Raw genomic sequence first — 17,568 nt, forward strand, 5'->3', positions numbered from 1 at the left:
TTGAAGAATTTAGAAACTCAGAATCATGCTTTCGTTATTAGAAGGTAATGAGTGTCACCTTTTCTGATTTAATTTAGGGAAAGCCACTAAAGGAGGCACAGGGAGAAATTCTCTATTCTGCAAATTTCCTGGAGTGGTTTTCAGAGGAAGCCCGCCGCGTTTACGGAGACATTATCTACACCCCAGCAAAAGAAAAACGGGCCCTGGTCCTCAAGCAGCCCCTCGGTGTGGCCGCAGTCATCACCCCAGTATGTGGCAGGATCTGCAAGCTCCTAGGGGAGGAGGTTGAGTGGGGTTTGAGCAGGTGTGCTCATCCTGTTAGCTCTGTCACCTGTTCTTGGCTTCCTGATGCCATTGCTGCATGTGGAGGTGTGTTTCCTGGTCCTCTGCGATAGGTGTGAGAGGTGTGGTGGTGGCCAGGGGGCACTTCTAATGCCTGCAGAAGGGGACTGACCCACTGGAGGACCCAGGGGCTCCTCTGACTTAGCATAAAGGCTTCTTCTTGGCATTGCCTAGTACATCTAAAAACATCTTTGGTATTTATCAGTTTTTAAAAAGACTTAAGATTTGACAATTTTTAAATGTGCTACAGTTTTGAGAAAATTTTATGCTTAATTTATGGTTATCATCAACAGCAAAGTATTTATGTATCTACCAGCAGGCACTGGGCCAGGTTCTGAAAGTAAAAAGGCTAAAAAAAAAGATACTGTGTCTGCCTGGATAGGGCTGCAGTATACTTGTGGGGCACCCAGCTTTCTCTACATGAACTGCCTTTCTTGGGTCCACCTTCTAGATCCCATATTAACTTCTCTACAGTGTCTGCCAGCTGGTCTCAAGACTGCTTATCTTTCCCCGCTCACCATAGTTACAGAGAACTGCCCCCCTCACTGCCTAGACTGACCAGGTTTGACTCAGAGCCGACTCTCCACTAGCTGTGTGACCTTGAGCAAATTACTTAATTGCTCTGTCTCACTTTGTCCAAACCTGCAAATGAGGAGAAAAATACCAACCTCATTGGGTTGTGATGAGGATTTAATTAATTATAGTTTAAAAGTGCTTAGAACAGTGCCTGGGACAGAATAAGCACTATATGAGTTTTTGCTGAAATAAAACATTGTTACTATAGATACACAGATGTGTACAGAGAGCTATCTATAAATATATATATAGAGAGGAAAGTAATATATCATCTACCATTTTCAAAATCACCTTTGCTAATATTTTCCCCCCGCAGGGTCAGCAAACTATGGCCCTCAGGCCAAATCCAGCCTGCTGTCTGTGTTTGTAAATAAAGTTTTATTGGGACAGAGCCACGCCTATTCATATACGTACTGTATTGTCTGTGGTCTTGAGTCCTCGTGACAGAAACTGGACATCCCACAATGCCTAAAATTTTTACTACTCGGCCCCTTACAGAGAAAGTTGGCTGTCCCCAGTGTAGATGATTTTGTAGTGTTTTAAACTCTGAAGATGTTTCCTGTCTCTATGAGCCTTTGTCTCCCCAGTCCCTGCAGTCAGCAGGTACCAGGTGTTCTGAGAGTTCACCTGTGCAAGAACAGCTCTGCCAGGCAGTTGTGCACTGGAATTTGCTGGCTGACTTCCCAACCTGCCTGCCTTTGGACCAGGGGGCAGTCCTTCCTCTCACTTACCTCCTCTCTCTTCTGATCCAGTGGAACTTCCCCAGCGCCATGATCACGAGGAAGGTGGGGGCCGCCCTGGCAGCAGGCTGCACGGTGGTGGTGAAACCTGCCGAGGACACGCCCTTCTCTGCGCTGGCCTTGGCCGCGGTGAGCCTCTCTGCACAGAGTCCAAAAAAAGGATGTTATCTGGGACAGAAGGAAAGACTTTCGAAACCTTCTTTGCCTGCGTCTCCTGTTTGATGGTGTTGTGTTTTAATTCACTAGCCATTATTTTAACCCAGATGATGTTCTTTTTAGAAAAAATAACAGATGGGAGAGTTTTCTGTCATCTGTAGGCAATGTATTGTTTAGGCTACCCTAAAAATGATATCTAGCCATCATTTTTATTAAGTCATAATAATGTGACTAAAATGTGGGCATTTCTCAGATTCAGGGACCTCTTATTTACCGTTCCCTTCTCCAGCTCAATCTGCGTCATATCTTGTTCTTCTGTTTAAAACCCTCTAATAGCTTCTCATGTCTCTCAGAGTAAAATTCAGGCTTCCTGCAGTGGCCTTCACTTTTTTAAAATTGGGAATGTTTGATGAGTTTCTCCTGTTCTACACATTCCCCTTCATCCTTTTCTGTCCCTTACAATTTATCTTTTGAAGAAGCGAGGCGTTTGACCGGTAGAGTTCCCCATAGTCTGGGCTTTGCAGATGGCATACCATGCACTGGGTTCCTCTGTCTGCTGCACTTTCCACAGATTGGCAGCTGCATCCAGACGCTTCCTCAGACTTGGGTTCGATCCCATTTTGTGTCCTTTTGTCAGGAGGCGAGTAATGTCTGGGTGTCTCCGTTTTCATATTTGCAGCCATTGCTGTGCAATGCCACTCAGTCTGTTAATTCATTAGGAGTGCAAAAATGGTGATATTTGAATTCTTTCCTTTTTCTTTCATTTATTCACCAGACCACTTCTATAAATCAAAGCTACCCATCATCTCCTGTGTGGTTACCCCATGGTAAATTCCCATAGGAAAGACAGTATGTTTGATTCTTTCTTTTTATTTAGTTTTCCAAATTAATGCATCTATTCCTGTCATCTGCCTAAGGCTCCCAATTAGTCTGTTAGTAGCATTATGTGCTAGTAGATTTTAACGTATTTGATGAGTTTCAGTTTGCTGTGGTTATTATCCTTGAGGAAGCTCAGATTGCCCCCAGTTTTGGCCAATGGCAGCCTCTTCGAGTTGGCTCTTCTATCTTTTAACATAACTCTTAACAGTTTTTGAGACCTTCCTTGCTAGTATGACAAGATATTTTAGACTTATGATATATATTTCTTGCCTCAGACCTGGGATTAACCATTTTTGCAGAAAGCCCTTATTTCTTCTGGTAGGAAATTATATTTTAAGACTACATTTGGGGCACTAGGGATGGTCATTGCTACTAGTTGGTCATTGTTTCTAGGCCTTTTAGTGTCAGGGCTAGGAAATATACATATATGTATTCTCACACACACACACACACACAATAAAATAGTGCTTAAATTCATACAGAAACTTCCAACAACACATTCATATTAATATCACATTAGCACTATTAAGAATCTTATTTCAGTTCCAAATATATTCTGTCCCTAAAGTCAGCCTAGTTTATTTTTTTTTTTGCCATTACTTTTTAGATTAAAACATCTATTTATTTCTCTTTTCTGTTTTTCCAGTTTGATCATTTGCTGCCACGTTTGCTGTTTCTCTTTACAGCTTGCAGACCAGGCTGGAATTCCTCCGGGTGTATACAACGTTATTCCCTGCTCTCAAAAGAAGGCCAAGGAAGTAGGGGAAGCACTTTGCACGGATCCCCTAGTGTCTAAAATTTCCTTTACTGGTTCAACAGCCACCGGAAAGGTATGTGACTCAAGTCTCAAAAAACCAAATAGCATTCTAATATCTTGTCTTTATAGAGTACCAAAATACTATTTCATCTCGATCACCATTTGTAGGAAGATTTCTGGCAGAGTGTTAAAAGCTCTGTCCCATAACATAACGTCCAGTCATTTTCCGAAGATATTTGGATGCTGCTTCTTATTGTGACATGACCTAGGTTTCTATTTGACAAAACTGAAAGTTTAGGGGTAGACAAGGTTCCCATTATTTGTTGCATGTGAAGTAGCTGAAAGTTGTCTATAACTTTGGAATTCCCATAACTCTGGAATGCATGTTTCTTTCATAATCTAGAATTAAAGAAATGGATGTCTTAGAATTGAACAAAAATTGTGTTCAGTATAAAGGTGCTTACAGAAATAGAAAGGTCTTTTTTTTTTTCGTTTTTTCCCCCCCTAATATGTTGAAAAGTTCTTTCCTGAAAACTTCATTTGTGTGCCTGTGAGTGTATTTTTACTTATCCTTTTAAATGTTCAAAAGAGAAAAAAAGCAGAGGAGAACAAAAGTTCTTATTTATGGTGTTTCTCTCCAGATAGTATACTTTTTTTCTGCTGGTATTTATATATACACACACACACTCATGCTAGAGACGTACATAAACATATACCAGATAAAAATAATATAAATCTAATCTGAAAGTTTTGGTGAAACTGGTCATTTTTTGACACCATGAGAAACAGGAGAGAATAAAGCAATTTTGGTAGCTCCCAACCATAACCACATTTGTCATGCCATAAACGCACACTTGGGAAGCCTGCCATTCATTCCAGAAGCAGGAATTTTTAGATCCATAAACTGCTACCACCCTGATCAATGGATCTTGCAGAGCAAACTTACTCTCAGAGGGTTTCAAGATATCAATAGTTAGAGAAAAAGAGAGGCCTGGGAAAAAGGGTGGTAAACCTTTGCCATTGAAGCCAGAGAAATTCTCAGATGCTGGACAAAGGCCAGCCACTCATTACTCAGCCTCGCTTTGCTCAGTGAACTATCCCCATTGGATAGTGTCGACCATGTTCCTGCCAAGCCCAACTGTGCCTCTTAAATTATTTCCGCAGGACAGTGATTCACTTCAAGTGGTTTAAAGGGAAGAGTGATAGGAATCACTGATAAAGGAATAGCCAGGGGCCTCTTCTGAGCTGATCTTTGCAGAGGATCAGTGGCTAAGCTCCTGATCTTGCAACGCAGAATCTTGCCTCTACTGAACCCCATTCCGTCAGCCTGTTCTGGAGATGCTGCCCTGCCCTCACTCCTTCCAGGGGCACCACCCCTCCCGGGGCCTGCTGCGGGGACAGCAGCCATGCTTTATAGCACATGATACCTCATCTGTTCCCCCACAGAGAATTCAACCATGAGTGGTCATTTGACCCGAGGAAAACAGATTCATAGGCTGGCCAGTGACCTAGGACGAGTGACCTGGCCATAGAGAGATGAGCTGGGCACTCACGTTCCCTTTCTAGGGCTTTGAAAGCTGAGATCCTGAGAAGGTCAGCAGGGGGAACTGGAGCAGAAAGGATTCCTTAAGACGTAGCAGGACTGCAGGCAGTGCCATAGGGGTCATGAAGGTCAGAGGCAGGTTCAAGCCCTCATCATGCGCACTGAGTAGCAAGAAGACGCAGTCAGAGGACACAGGTGGAGGCAAGCGACCCAAGAGCGAGCAGAGTCAGAAAAATCAATGGCCTGGCAGAGAGCAGTTCTTAAAAATTCAAAAGAAAATAAAGAAATAGGTTTACTCACACCGGTCAGAATGCCCATCATTAAAAAGTCTACAAATAAATGCTGGAGAGGGTATGGAGGAAAGGGAACCCTCCTACACTGTTGGTAGGAGTGTAAACTGGTGCAGCCACTAGGGAAAACAGTATGAAGGTTCCTCAAAAAACTATGATCCAATAGAGTTGCCATATGATAAGGGTTGCCATATGATCCAGCAATCTCACTCCTGGGCATATATCCAGACAAAACTATAATTCGAAAAGATAACATGCACCCCTATGTCCACAGCAGCACTATTTACAGTAGCCAAGACATGGAAGTAACCTAAATGTCCATCAACAGATAAACGGATAAAGAAGGTGTGGTATGTATATACGGTGGAATACTACTCAGTCATAAAAAAGAATGAAATAATGCCATTTGCAGCAATATGGTTGGACCTAGAGATCATCATACTAAGTGAAGTCAGAAAGATAAAGACAAATACCATATGATATTGCTTATATGTGGAATCTAAAAGATGAACTTATCTACGGAACAGAAACAGACCCACAGACATAGAGAACAGACTTGTGGTTGCCAAGGGGGAGGGGGGCTGAGGGAGGGATGGAGTGGGAGTTTGGGATTAGCAGACGCAAACTATTATATATAGACTGGATAAACAATAAGGTCCTCCTGCATAGCACAGGGAACTATTCAGTATCCTGTGATAAACCATGATGGAAAAGAATATGAAAAAGTATACACACACACACACACATAAATATGTATATATAACTGGATCACTTTGCTGTACAGCAGAAACTAACAGCATTGTAAATCAACTATACATCAATAAAATAAATTTTTAAAAAAGAAGTTTAATCTTAAAACTCATACTACTTTGTTGAATAGTAACATTTCATTGAGAAGACCGTTTTTACTAGTTCATTGCTGGAATCTTAACATCTGGCATATAGAGAAGTACCAGCACTGAAGCAATTTTCCAGCTTTTCTGAATTTTGACTAAGGACCTATCATAAAACCCACAGCTGTGTATCACAGGGACCAGTCCTGGAGTGACCTTGGGCTTGTGACCACTGTTTGTTGCACTTGAACCATCCAAGTGGGTCCACCGTTCTCATAGCTGTGGTTGGATAAAGACCTACTATCGTGTAATAAAGCAAACATTCCTGGGCAGCTTTCCTAGGCCGTAAGAATCTCTTCCTGGATATTTAAAGCCTAATAGTTATATGTATCAAAAAGCCTTACAGGGACTTCCCTGGTGGCGCAGTGGTTGAGAGTCCGCCTGCCGATGCAGGAGACACGGGTTCATGCCCCGGTCCGGGACGATCCCACATGCCGCTGAGCGGCTGGGCCCGTGAGCCATGGCCGCTGAGCCTGCGCGTCCTTGAGCCTGTGCTCCGCAACGGGAGAGGCCACAACAGCGAGAGGCCCGCGTACCGCAAAAACAAAAAGCCTTACAGTTGTGCATTGAGCTAGTGATTATACTTCTTTTTGTTGTTGTTATAGTGATTCTACTTCTACTTATTTATACTGAGGGAATAACTGCAGTGTTGTTTTAATAGCAAGGAATTGGAAGCAACTTAAATTTCCAACAGATGGGGGCTGAATAAATAAATGAATAGCTCTGCAGTGGAATACTAGGCAAGCAGCTAAAGGATGTTCTAGAAACACGAAACACACGCTGATATGGGTGTGTTTAAAGTGTTGTGAGCATGTTATGATGTTCCAGATATATGACTAACTGGGAAGATAAAGCAGGTTATAAAGCTGTGTAACTCTACCATCCTGTTTTCTTTAAAAAAAAAAAAAAAAAGGCACATGTCCCTGGTGTGTGTAGCCAAATTCTGGACGGATATACCTTAAGATTTTTTCAGTGGTAAGCTATGGGTTATGGGGTTATGGGTGATTTTATTAGCATATCTCTATAATACGATAATTTTATCATAATTTTTTATGTTTATCATAACAAATTTATCATAAGTTTTTAATAGGTCATACATTGACATGGTTCAAAAACTGGGACAATATAACCATGTTTATATTCAGAAGTTTCACCCTCACCCCATCCCTGATTTCCTCCCTTTTAGAAATAATTTTTAGTTTTTTTATCTTCCTTGTGTTTCTTTACCAAATACAAGCAAATATGAATACATATAGATTCTTATTTTCCCCTTTTCTTATGCAAACTGTCATCTCGTATACACGACTGTGCACCTGGCTTTTTCCACTACTGGGCAATTTTTTGAAACAAAGGCTTACGGGGCCATGTAGTTGATTCGGTGCTCACAGCATCCTCTCATCTGCTCCCAGGTCCTGTTGCATCATGCAGCAAACTCTGTGAAGAGGGTGTCCATGGAGCTGGGCGGCCATGCCCCATTCATCGTGTTTGACAGTGCCAATGTTGACCAGGCTGTCGCCGGGGCCATGGCATCTAAATTTAGGAACTCTGGACAGGTGAGTCCCAGGGCATTTTTCTGGGTCGTGTGTTTTACAGATCCTACCCCCTTCCTCACCTCCTAGGACGACACTCCCCTCGTTCTTTGTCCACGCCCTCTTTCATCAGGTGTTTTGTAAGTGCCCCCTCTTTGCCTGGGACTCTGCTAGGCTCAGAGGGTCCAAAGAGAAATAAGGTATTATCCCTGGCTTCAAGGCATTTCCTGAACAGCAGATGCCTTTTAATCAAATCGTTCTCTCATCTCATCGTTCATCTCCTCTTTGAATCTGGTTATTTTCATAGTTTTACCTCGCTGGGCTTTTCTCTGCTGAACAGGTTTAAACATCTCCTCAGACACAAAATAGCCTGAACACCTAGGGTCTGAGGCCCACAGTCTTAAGGAAAAGAAGGGAGGAAAATGTTGAGATGGAGCCTTTAAAAACTCAAAACCCTGCTGCCTGGATCTCATTCTTCCCGAGATGGAGGGGGCATGACAGGCACCCACTACAGGGCTGCACACACTACAGTGGCCCAAGGCGGGTCCAGGTTGTCCTTGGGAGAGTGGTGGCCTGAGCTCACCCCTTGTAGGGAATCCTGGAGCATTAGATCTAGCAGGGACCTTCCCAGGTATCTGACACAAACCTTGCATTTTACAGCTGAAGACATGAAACTCTAGAAAGACTAATTGACTTGAAGTCATACATCCTTGGGTTCAGGATCTGGGACTGGGAACCTAGGGCCCGGTCTCCCAACTTCTTTCCAAGCTGTTGCCAGGATCCTGGCTTCTTATACAATATTCTTAAGCACTTTGTCTTGGAGTACCATCACTAAGCAGTTTAAAATGCATTCCAGAAATGGAATGACAACTCCTGAAAGGTTATCTGGGGGAAAAAAAGGTGAAATGTTGTATAATATTCCATATTAAATAGCTTTCATCCTTGTTTTGGCCTTTGGTAATTAATTTTTCTCCTTTCACATAACCTAATAAGCTTGGTTGTTTCAGAAACAGGTATGTTTCCTTTTAGAAACACAAAATGGCAAGGTGTGTAACCTTCAGAGTTACACTTACAAAGCTACAACTTTGGGGTGTAATGCTTTAAGCCAATAAAAATGGATAGGATACAAAATTATCTATAGGCTTGTTTCTATTAGAAAAATACACGATTAAGAAAAAAGACAAAAAAAAAGAAAAAGCCAAGAAGAAAACGTATCAAGGGCAACTACATTTCCTGTAATGTGTTTATATTACATAATTTTTAAATATTAGGTCTAATTAGAAAAAATAATAAGCAAAGGGCTTTTCAATAATTCAGGCTGACACGGAAGAATGGTCTTGCCTCCATTTTCAAAATCTTGGATTCCGCCAAGCATTTGAAAGGCTTAATAAGCTAGTGGATGTAAGTTAACCTTTGAATCCCTTTCCTTCTAGCTCTGCTGTCACTGCAGCATCACTGTCTCAGGGAGTTACAGTTTCTTGCGTTGGTTTTATTCTTTCCAATAAGAGCCATTAGAAAAAACTTGGGTTAGGTGGCTTTTTGGTTTTTTGTGCAGATATTTATCCTCGCTTACCTATTTAACCACAGAGATGTGGCGGGTGTAGAGGGGCTTGGAGAAGTCCATGCACTCAGCACAGTTGTCTTTAGGGCCAAGCCCACGTGGGGAGGAACACAGCAGGTAGAACACAGGACGGGAATCACCTGGGAAAGTGCATTCACATTCAGAGGTAGCAGCAGTCACACGGTTATTGGTTGGGTCAATAGCTTCCAACAAACTGTCAGTGTGAGTTTGTTTCTTTTTGTCTAGACTTGTGTTTGCTCAAACCGTTTCTTGGTGCAAAGGGGTATCCATGATTCCTTTGTGAAAAAATTTGCCGAGGCAATGAAAACAAACCTGCATGTGGGTAATGGATTTGAGGAGAGAACTACTCAAGGCCCGTTAATTAATGAGAAAGCTGTAGAAAAGGTAAGTTCGTTTTATCATCTGTTCAACGTCATGGTTTCAGTATCAGAAGCTTAACTAGCAAAACCACTCTGGTAAGGTGGCCGGCAAGGCGGTTTTGGAAACAATGGAGAAATCGGGAAAACAACTGAGTTTCTGCCAATTTGTATAAACTGAGTGGCACCACGTGGTTATAAGCTTTTCCAGCTCCATCATTTCACTGAGTCCCCATGAGATCTGTCACTTCTGTTCTCCTACCGCCCTCCCTAAATTTCCTTTTACAGTGGTGCTAATTCTATCTCCTGCTGCCTCAGGAATTAAGATCCTGCAATACAAAGTCCTTTAATTTCTGGAACACCTAAAAGGAAAGGAAAGGAAAAAGGCTTTGTTTTTGAGATCATTTATGTTTCAGCTGAACTGCTGGCTGGCACTGAAAACAAAATGCCCTTGCAGAAGAATCCTTGGCGAAAACACCCTGGCAGGAGATGCAGAGCCCCAGAAATCATGTTTAAGGTTTAGAGACGGCAAGACAGGGAATCTCCTTAAGCAAGGATCTGTTTGTCATGTTTAAGGTTTAGAGATGGCAAGACAGGGACCTCCTTAAGCAAGGATTTGTTTATTCAAATAATGTCACAGTCTTGACTGCTAGCGAGGTGAGTTTTCTCCTCTTGTTCTACTGTTTTAAAAAAATAATCCTCTTCAGAGTTGCTTACAAGGAGGTTTTGTGTAATACCAAGCATCCGGTATGCTCCCCAGATAAGTCCTTACTTGGTAGAAAGGATTTCAATAGGATTTTAGTAGAAAATGGAGGCTGGAGGTTGTGTGGGGGGGAAAAAAGGGGGCACAGAGAGCCTCCTGGGTCACCTGAGGAACCAAAATCAAGTTAGAGCCAGGTCAGCACCCAGGTGGGAAGCACAGCCCAGTCGCTGTTCGTCGGCCTCCTGAGGGCCTGAGGACCAAGCCCCGCCATGGCTGCCCTGACCCAGTGGGCAGTCTGGCTGGCTGAATATCTTATCTGGTGCCTTCCCCAGTAGACACCAAGGAAGCACTGGGGTTTTACAGAGCTCTGATAACATTTCCAGTTATTGCCTTGGGATTCTCTACCTCTACATAAAGAATATACACTAAAGTTTACATGGGTACCACCTGCATTTCTGAGATGCCTTTGGACCCTGGGCACTCATCCAGCAAAGAAAATGTGGCTCTGTACCAGCTATGGTTCAAGTCCCAGAGGGGTGGTTCTTAACCCACCCAGCACCTTTAACAACTACAGATGCCTTGGTCCTACTTGAGGAGACTGGAGGTGAATTTGTCTGGAGTAGGGCCTAGGCATTTAGTGCCCCAGTTATTGCTAGTTTGCGGACTGGGAAACCTGTCTGGAGATTTTGTTGTTTTTCTTGCCAAAGTGATTGTATAGACATTGCTCTCTAGAGGACGCCGTTTCCTAGGACCTCAAGCAACTACAGTTGAAGGGTTTGTTTTTGTTTTTGTTTGTTTCCCTCTGAGAGTTTAGTAGAAAACATCTTGTCTGAAAACAATCCATTGTGCTGGCTTTAGTGAACATACAGTCACAGGGTAAATACCTGGGGAAAAAAGTGCACATCACTTTTAATGTGACAAGAGGAGGACAGAGCATATTCTATTTGAGGTCAAATAGAATGGGGCCTTGTTAAGTATGCTAAATAGAGGTATTTTTAGAGCTATAAATCATAGAAAGGAAGCTAATGGGGATTTGTTGCGGACAGTGAACTATGAGAGCATTAGAAGGGGTGAGGATCTCAAAAGGGTGAATCTCGACGGCAGACTGTGCCCAAGCCTCTATTTCTCTCTTCTGAAATCCTACAGCATATTCCGCTGAGAATGGGAGGCAGGGGGAGACTCCAGTGGACCACGGATTGTGATGAACTTCTGGAAGGCAGCAGGGGTCGTGTTAACAGAAAAGTCAAAGCAGAATGAGGCAGGCCCAGGGGAAGCCTGCAGAGGAAATGGGTGTCATTTCTACGATGGAGCTTTTCTAGAAATGGCTGGGGTAGAGGGTAGCAATGGGAGGAGGGGAGAAATAGTGCTGATTGGTTCTACTTCTGCACAGTTTTCTGGGTCATTTCCCTCCACCCACCACCAACACATACAACGTAACAGAGGCAATTTGTTCTGGGCAGGAAAATGCCTCTGAAGAAATAGAGCAGCCAGCCTACGAGGAGTACAGCGTGAAGAGTGAGGGTAGGCACGCCAGAGAGGAGCTCCCCTGCCTTTGCCCTTTGCTCGGGTGGGGCCACCCCTAAAGTGAAGCCTGCCGAGTGAGATAAACCCAAGCTTGGCGTTGTCCCTCTCGTTCAGGGAAGAGACTGTTAACAGCAGAGGTCACCCATGTCACCCGTTGAAATTAACCAACCCCATCCTTCATTAGAAAGATGAACAACCAAGAATCATGACAGCCCTAGAGGAAAACCCACAGCACATCAGAGGAGGGTCAAGAAGAGCAAACAGAACAGCTAGCCCTCAAGAAAGTAGATGACTCTGTGAACAGACAGGATTTTTTCTAGGAATCTAATAGTATTCTCCAAGAGTTCTGAGAAGATAGTACATCTATAAAACAGAAGTAGGTTCTATGAAAATGAAGCAATGAGAACAAGAAAGAACGTTTTTATTTATTTATTTGGCTGTGCCGCGCAGCTTGTGGGATCTCAGTTCTCTGACCAGGGACTGAACCCTGGCCACAGCGGTGAAGGCCTGGAATCCTAACCACTAGGCAACCAGGGAACTCCTAGAAAGAATGTTTTTAGAAATTGAAAACATGGTGGTCAAAATCTTTTTAAAACTCAGTAATGAAGATGGAAGACAAAATCAAGGAGAGCTCTTAGAATTTAAAGCAAAAGTATGGCAGGAATGCACAAAGAAATCGATCTGAGGTGAGGGGTGTATCCATTTTAGTAACAGGAACTCTAGAAAGAAAGACTTGAGATGGAAGAAATAGGATTATCAAATACTAGAGGAAAACTTCTCAGAGCTAGGGGAAAATATCTTCAAAATTGAAAGACTTCATCAATTGCCAAGTAGAATAATAAAAAGAAAAACCCAGATATGTTTCATTAAAATTTTAGAATGTCAGGAACATACCAGAATATTCAAGAAGCTTCCAGAGGCGGGAAAAGCTACCACAAACCCACAAAGGAGTGAGGACTTTTTTTTTTTGGCTACGCTGCTGGCATGTGGGATCTAAGTTCCCTGATCAGGGATCGAACCTGCACTCAACGTTCTGAAGGAAAATTACTTTGGGTCCAAATTCCGTCACCAACCAATGCAAGGTAAAACACCAGACATGCAATGTCAGAAAACTCTTAAGGTAAACCATTTTCAGTGCACCTTTTTTGAAACAACTACTCGAGGAGAATGTATTAGAACAAAATGAAAGTGAAATCCAGAGAGGAGAACAACATGGGATCCAAGAGCCTGGAACTAACCCAGGAAGGAGATGAGAACAAATCCCAGGAAGACAGCTGAGCATCAGGCCTGCAAAGACATGGGCATATGTGTATTAGACCGTTAGACAAACTGTAAGAGCAAACAGCGAGAAAATCACAGAGGTGGGAGGAGACAGCATGGTACACACCATGTGCCCTCTTGCCTTTGTACCTCTGTGCATTTGGTTCTTTCTACCCAGAAGCGAGCAGGGTACATTAACCTATTTGGAAAAGAAAGAAACCCAGTTACAGTTTTTTTGAAAAAGAAAGAAACCCAGTTACAGTTTTCTGCAGTTTAAACGTTTCCCAAGTATCCTCGACCACCTTTCCCAAGGGCTCTTCTTTTACTCTTCACACAGGTAGAGAAACATGTGAGTGATGCCATTTCCAAAGGGGCCACCGTTGTGACAGGCGGGAAGCGGCATCAAGTTGGAAAAAATTTCTTCGAGCCCACCCTGCTCAGCAACGTCACCCGAGACATGCTCTGCTCTCAGGAAGAGACGTTTGGGCCCGTGGCACCCGTTATCAAGTAAGGTCATCCAGCGGGTCGGAAGACAGGAGAAAGGATAGGAAAGGAAAAGGAAACCCGGAGAGAAATCCAGTTCGTGTGTCGTTTGAGGCCTGGGTGGGGGACGGGCTGAAGTAGAGAGCAGGGTTATATCAGTGGAAGCACTAAGCTCAATGTAACATTTAAAAAATTTTGTTTCTATTATTGCCTCTTTAGACCACAAAATTTACCAAATTCTCTACTTTGCTCTCTTGCTTTCTACTGAACTCATTTTTCTTTGTAATGAAGTATATACTTTAAGAGTTCTTTCAAGGGTGTCTGTGGGCAATGGACTGTGTGTTCTTATGTGACCTTTTATCTCACAGTCACAAGTAAATAATAATTTACCTGCATAAAATGCTAGCTTCAGCACTTTGAAGATGTCACACCTTGGTCTACTTAGCTCCAGGGTTGTCACTGAGAAAGCTGATACCTGGTTCTTACTCCTGTGAAGGGATATGCTTTTTCTCTTTAGAGACTTTTAAAATTCCTCACGGCCTCGGACGTTCTTAAATTTTACCATGGTAGCTTGGGTATGGTACACCGTGAGCTTTTTCAGTCAGAGGTCCAATGTCTTTCTTTAATGTCTAAAGTGTTTGTTTAGTCCTGGGAAGTTCTTGGTCATTATTTCTCCAAATATTTCTCTCTCTTCTATTGCTAATGAAATTTATAGATTAGGGTTTCCCTGGTGGCGCAGTGGTTGAGAGTCTGCCTGCCGATGCAGGGGACACGCGTTCGTGCCCCGGTCTGGGAAGATCCCACATGCCATGGAGCGGCTGGGCCCGTGGGCCATGGCCACTGAGCCTGTGCATCCGGAGCCTGTGCTCCACAATGGGAGAGGCCACAACAGTGAGAGGCCCACGTACCGCAAAAATAAATAAATAAATTAAATTAAATTAAATTAAAAATTATAGATTAATCTGACATTAGGGAAATGAACCACTTGGAGAACTTTCATCTTCTTTGTTTTAATAAAATTTTTTTTACCTGGAGTATGAACTTGACATTTTCCAAAAGGATGCAGTGGTTAGGAATGCAGGCTCTGGAGTTGAGTTGGGTGTAGATTCAGGCTTTGCTACTTCATATCTGTGTCCCCTTGAACAAGTTAACTTCTCTGAGCCTCAGGGTCCTTGATGGGAAAAGGAATAAAAACTAGTACCTGCCTCACAGGACAGTTTTAAGGTTTAAATGACATAATGTACGTAAAGCACTTAGCACATTGCCTGATATCATTATGGGTGTTGCTGTGTAAATAAAGCATTAGGTCAGGGAGGGGGACACAGCTGTTACTAGGGGTCTCTAGTCTCACACTTCTTCTGGGACACAGGGCGGTGGGAGCACCACCCACATTAGCAAAGAAAGGTGAAAATCCTCAAGGATGTCACAACTGATGATGTGAAGACTGCATTTGCTTTTTATTTATTTATTTGGTTGCACTGGGTCTTAGTGGCTCCAGGGCTCCTTAGTTGTGGCACATGGGCTCCTTAGTTGCAGCAGGCAGGCTCCTTAGTTGCGGCATGCATATGGGATCTTGTTCCCTGACCAGGGCTCGAACCCGGGCCCCCTGCATTGGGAGCTCAGAGTCTTATCCACTGTGCCACCAGAGAAGTCCCGATGACTGCATTTTCGAGGCACAGGTGGCCAGTGAGGACATGGGTGATGCCCTGTTTTCTGTTCTCTGGCGGATAGAATGGCTTGCTCTCTACAGGTGGAGAGCCAAGCCCTGGGAGACACAGCTGGTCATCCTTGGAAGAAATAATTCTCTTGGGGTCACCCTCCTTGACCTGCCCTCCCCCAGAGCGCTCTCTTCTCTCCCAGTCGTCCTTTTGCATTGACTGGGGTCTGCCAGCTCTGCCCGGTGCCTTCAGAGGGCTGGCTGGCCAGCTGCCACTGCTGCTGGACCTCTGAATTGAGGATCTGGGATGCGGACAATGTTTTGCCCCCAGTTACAGTTCTGGGGCAACAGAAAAAGGCCTCTGAAATGTTGTTCCAGAAATAACGATGATAAAGCTGGAAGAGACTGCATAAGGCTTCCACGCTAGCAGTCTCATTTCCAAGGGGAACAGACCCCCAGCACTGTCACACTGTTCAGAGCATAAGTGGTGGGGCCGACACTAGAGCCCTGGGCCCCAGTGGCCTCTGGATGTTTTCCTTCTCCTACATTATGGCTGCTTCTAAAGTAGTTGTTATGATCGGTGCATTTCTTTTTTTTTTTTCTGGCCTCGCCTTGTGGCTCGCGGGATCCCAGTTCCCCAACCAGGGATTGAACCGGGGGCCACAGCAGTGAAAGCGTGGAGTGCCAACCACTGGGCCACCAGGGAAGTCCGATCGGTACATATTATTCTTCTTAGTAGGTAGCAAGAGCCGTAATCCTTTTCTTAAGGCGTTTTGTTCGACATTCTGAATACTCCACAGTTCCCTGTGTGTCTCCCAATCTCCTAGAGGAGATGAACTGGTGTTGACCCGAGCTCGCTAGCCTTGAACTCTGCACGGTTGCAGCGAGTGATGGTGTTTTCCTCTGAACTCTCTGCAAAGCTCTGATTAACCCCTCGCCCTTATTTGGGAAACAAATCAGGAGGAAATCAGCTGGTTTTCCTTACTCTCCCCTTAGGGATTTTGCTGATGACCCATCTTGACTTTGGCAGGTTTGATACAGAGGAGGAGGCGGTGGCAATCGCTAACGTGGCCGACGTCGGGCTGGCAGGTAGGCGTCCGTCCTCGCTCGGTAGCTGTCATAATCACTTCTCCAGCTGATGCCAGGGTGGCCTTTTAAACGTCACCCTGGGTTTTGAGAAGGCAACTTCATTGGAGCATGTGTTTCACTGCTTTCCCAGGGGCGGGGGTGGGCCTGTGCAAGTCCGTGTTCTTTTGCCTCGTTCCCGGATGCAGGATGGGGGCTCCCTGGTTGGAGCTGGGTATGGTCGTGGGAGAAGAAGCAGTGCCGTGTTTCAGGGGGAGAGTCACACGCACCCTGTAACTCCCATGTTCCCAGAGGCTCGATGCCTGGAAATTCCAAGGGGTTTTCCTCCCATTTTGTGTGGCTCCTGGAAGTCTGAACAAAAGAGATAGCACCCGACCTCACAGAGAGCATCAGGGGCCATGAAAGAAGCGAAGGCAGCACAGGCAGAGGGAGCCTCACAGAGTAGCTGCCGTTCTTTCAGTTTGGACATGGACAAGGTGGCCACAGAATGTACCCTATGACCCTGACAAAATTATATGTGCATAAATGCACTCAACAAGGGCTTCCCTGGTGGCGCACTGGTTAAGAGTCTGCCTGCCAATGCAGGGGACACGGGTTCGAGCCCCGGTCCGGGAAGATCCCACGTGCCGTGGAGAGGCTGGGCCCGTGAGCCATGGCCGCTGAGCCTGTGCGTCCGGAGCCTGTGCTCCACAACGGGAGAGGCCACAACAGTGAGAGGCCCGCATACCACACACACACACACACACACACAAATATATATATATATATATATATATATCATGTGGATAACCTAACTGACGTGTGCAGGATGCACTGAACAGGAGGCCACAGGAGCTGCGTTCATTATTGTTACAGTCCTGATAGGAGACGGTGAGAGCTCTAGCGAGAGTGGAATAGAAGCAGAAAGAGGATTTCCAAAGGTTTTGAGATGAAGATGTGCACAGGACCAACTCAGGGCTCCACATGGCAGCAGGGAGGGTTCCAGGCCCGCATGACTAGGCAGATGGTCACCCATGGCATCCGCAGCTGTGGACATGATGTCTTTAATCAGGGGTCCCCAACCCCCAGGGCCGCAGACCGGTACTGGTCCGCGGCCCATTAGGAACCGGGCCACACAGCAGGTGGTGAGCGGCGGGCGAGCGAGGGAAGCTTCATCTGCCGGTTTCCGTCACCCCCCACCGCTCGCATTACTGCCTGAACCGTCTCCCCCTG

At 44.6% G+C, this 17,568-nt stretch overlaps 2 protein-coding genes across 12 annotated transcripts in view; one reads left to right on the top strand and one right to left on the bottom strand.

The window, feature by feature from the left end:
• GPLD1 (glycosylphosphatidylinositol specific phospholipase D1) overlaps positions 1-17,568 on the bottom strand; it is an 84,991-nt gene that overhangs the window by 61,870 nt on the left and 5,553 nt on the right. For 2 of the 4 annotated variants that reach the window (XM_073810406.1, XM_073810405.1), the window contains exon 3: positions 14,643-14,784. Coding sequence is in view for 1 of the 4 variants with exons in the window: in XM_019945029.3 (XP_019800588.2) it covers positions 1,650-1,690 (41 nt within the window). In the remaining 3 variants the exon portion in view is untranslated. Of the gene's footprint in view, positions 1-1,649; positions 1,782-14,642; positions 14,785-17,568 lie in introns of those variants that run through there. The other 2 variants (XM_019945029.3, XM_033863894.2) reach the window with 2 other exon arrangements.
• The window catches only part of ALDH5A1 (aldehyde dehydrogenase 5 family member A1), a 34,513-nt gene that overhangs the window by 8,676 nt on the left and 8,269 nt on the right, over positions 1-17,568 (top strand). For 5 of the 8 annotated variants that reach the window (XM_073810408.1, XM_033863897.2, XM_033863898.2 and 2 more), the window contains exons 3-9: positions 78-248; positions 1,671-1,787; positions 3,380-3,523; positions 7,586-7,729; positions 9,513-9,671; positions 13,468-13,637; positions 16,301-16,359. In XM_073810408.1, the coding sequence (XP_073666509.1) occupies positions 78-248; positions 1,671-1,787; positions 3,380-3,523; positions 7,586-7,729; positions 9,513-9,671; positions 13,468-13,637; positions 16,301-16,359 (964 nt within the window). Of the gene's footprint in view, positions 1-77; positions 249-1,670; positions 1,788-3,379; positions 3,524-7,585; positions 7,730-9,512; positions 9,672-13,467; positions 13,638-16,266; positions 16,360-17,568 lie in introns of those variants that run through there. The other 3 variants (XM_033863899.1, XM_073810409.1, XM_073810411.1) reach the window with 3 other exon arrangements.

This window comes from Tursiops truncatus, chromosome 10 (assembly GCF_011762595.2).
Source record: "Tursiops truncatus isolate mTurTru1 chromosome 10, mTurTru1.mat.Y, whole genome shotgun sequence".
Classification (NCBI taxonomy): domain Eukaryota; kingdom Metazoa; phylum Chordata; class Mammalia; order Artiodactyla; family Delphinidae; genus Tursiops; species Tursiops truncatus.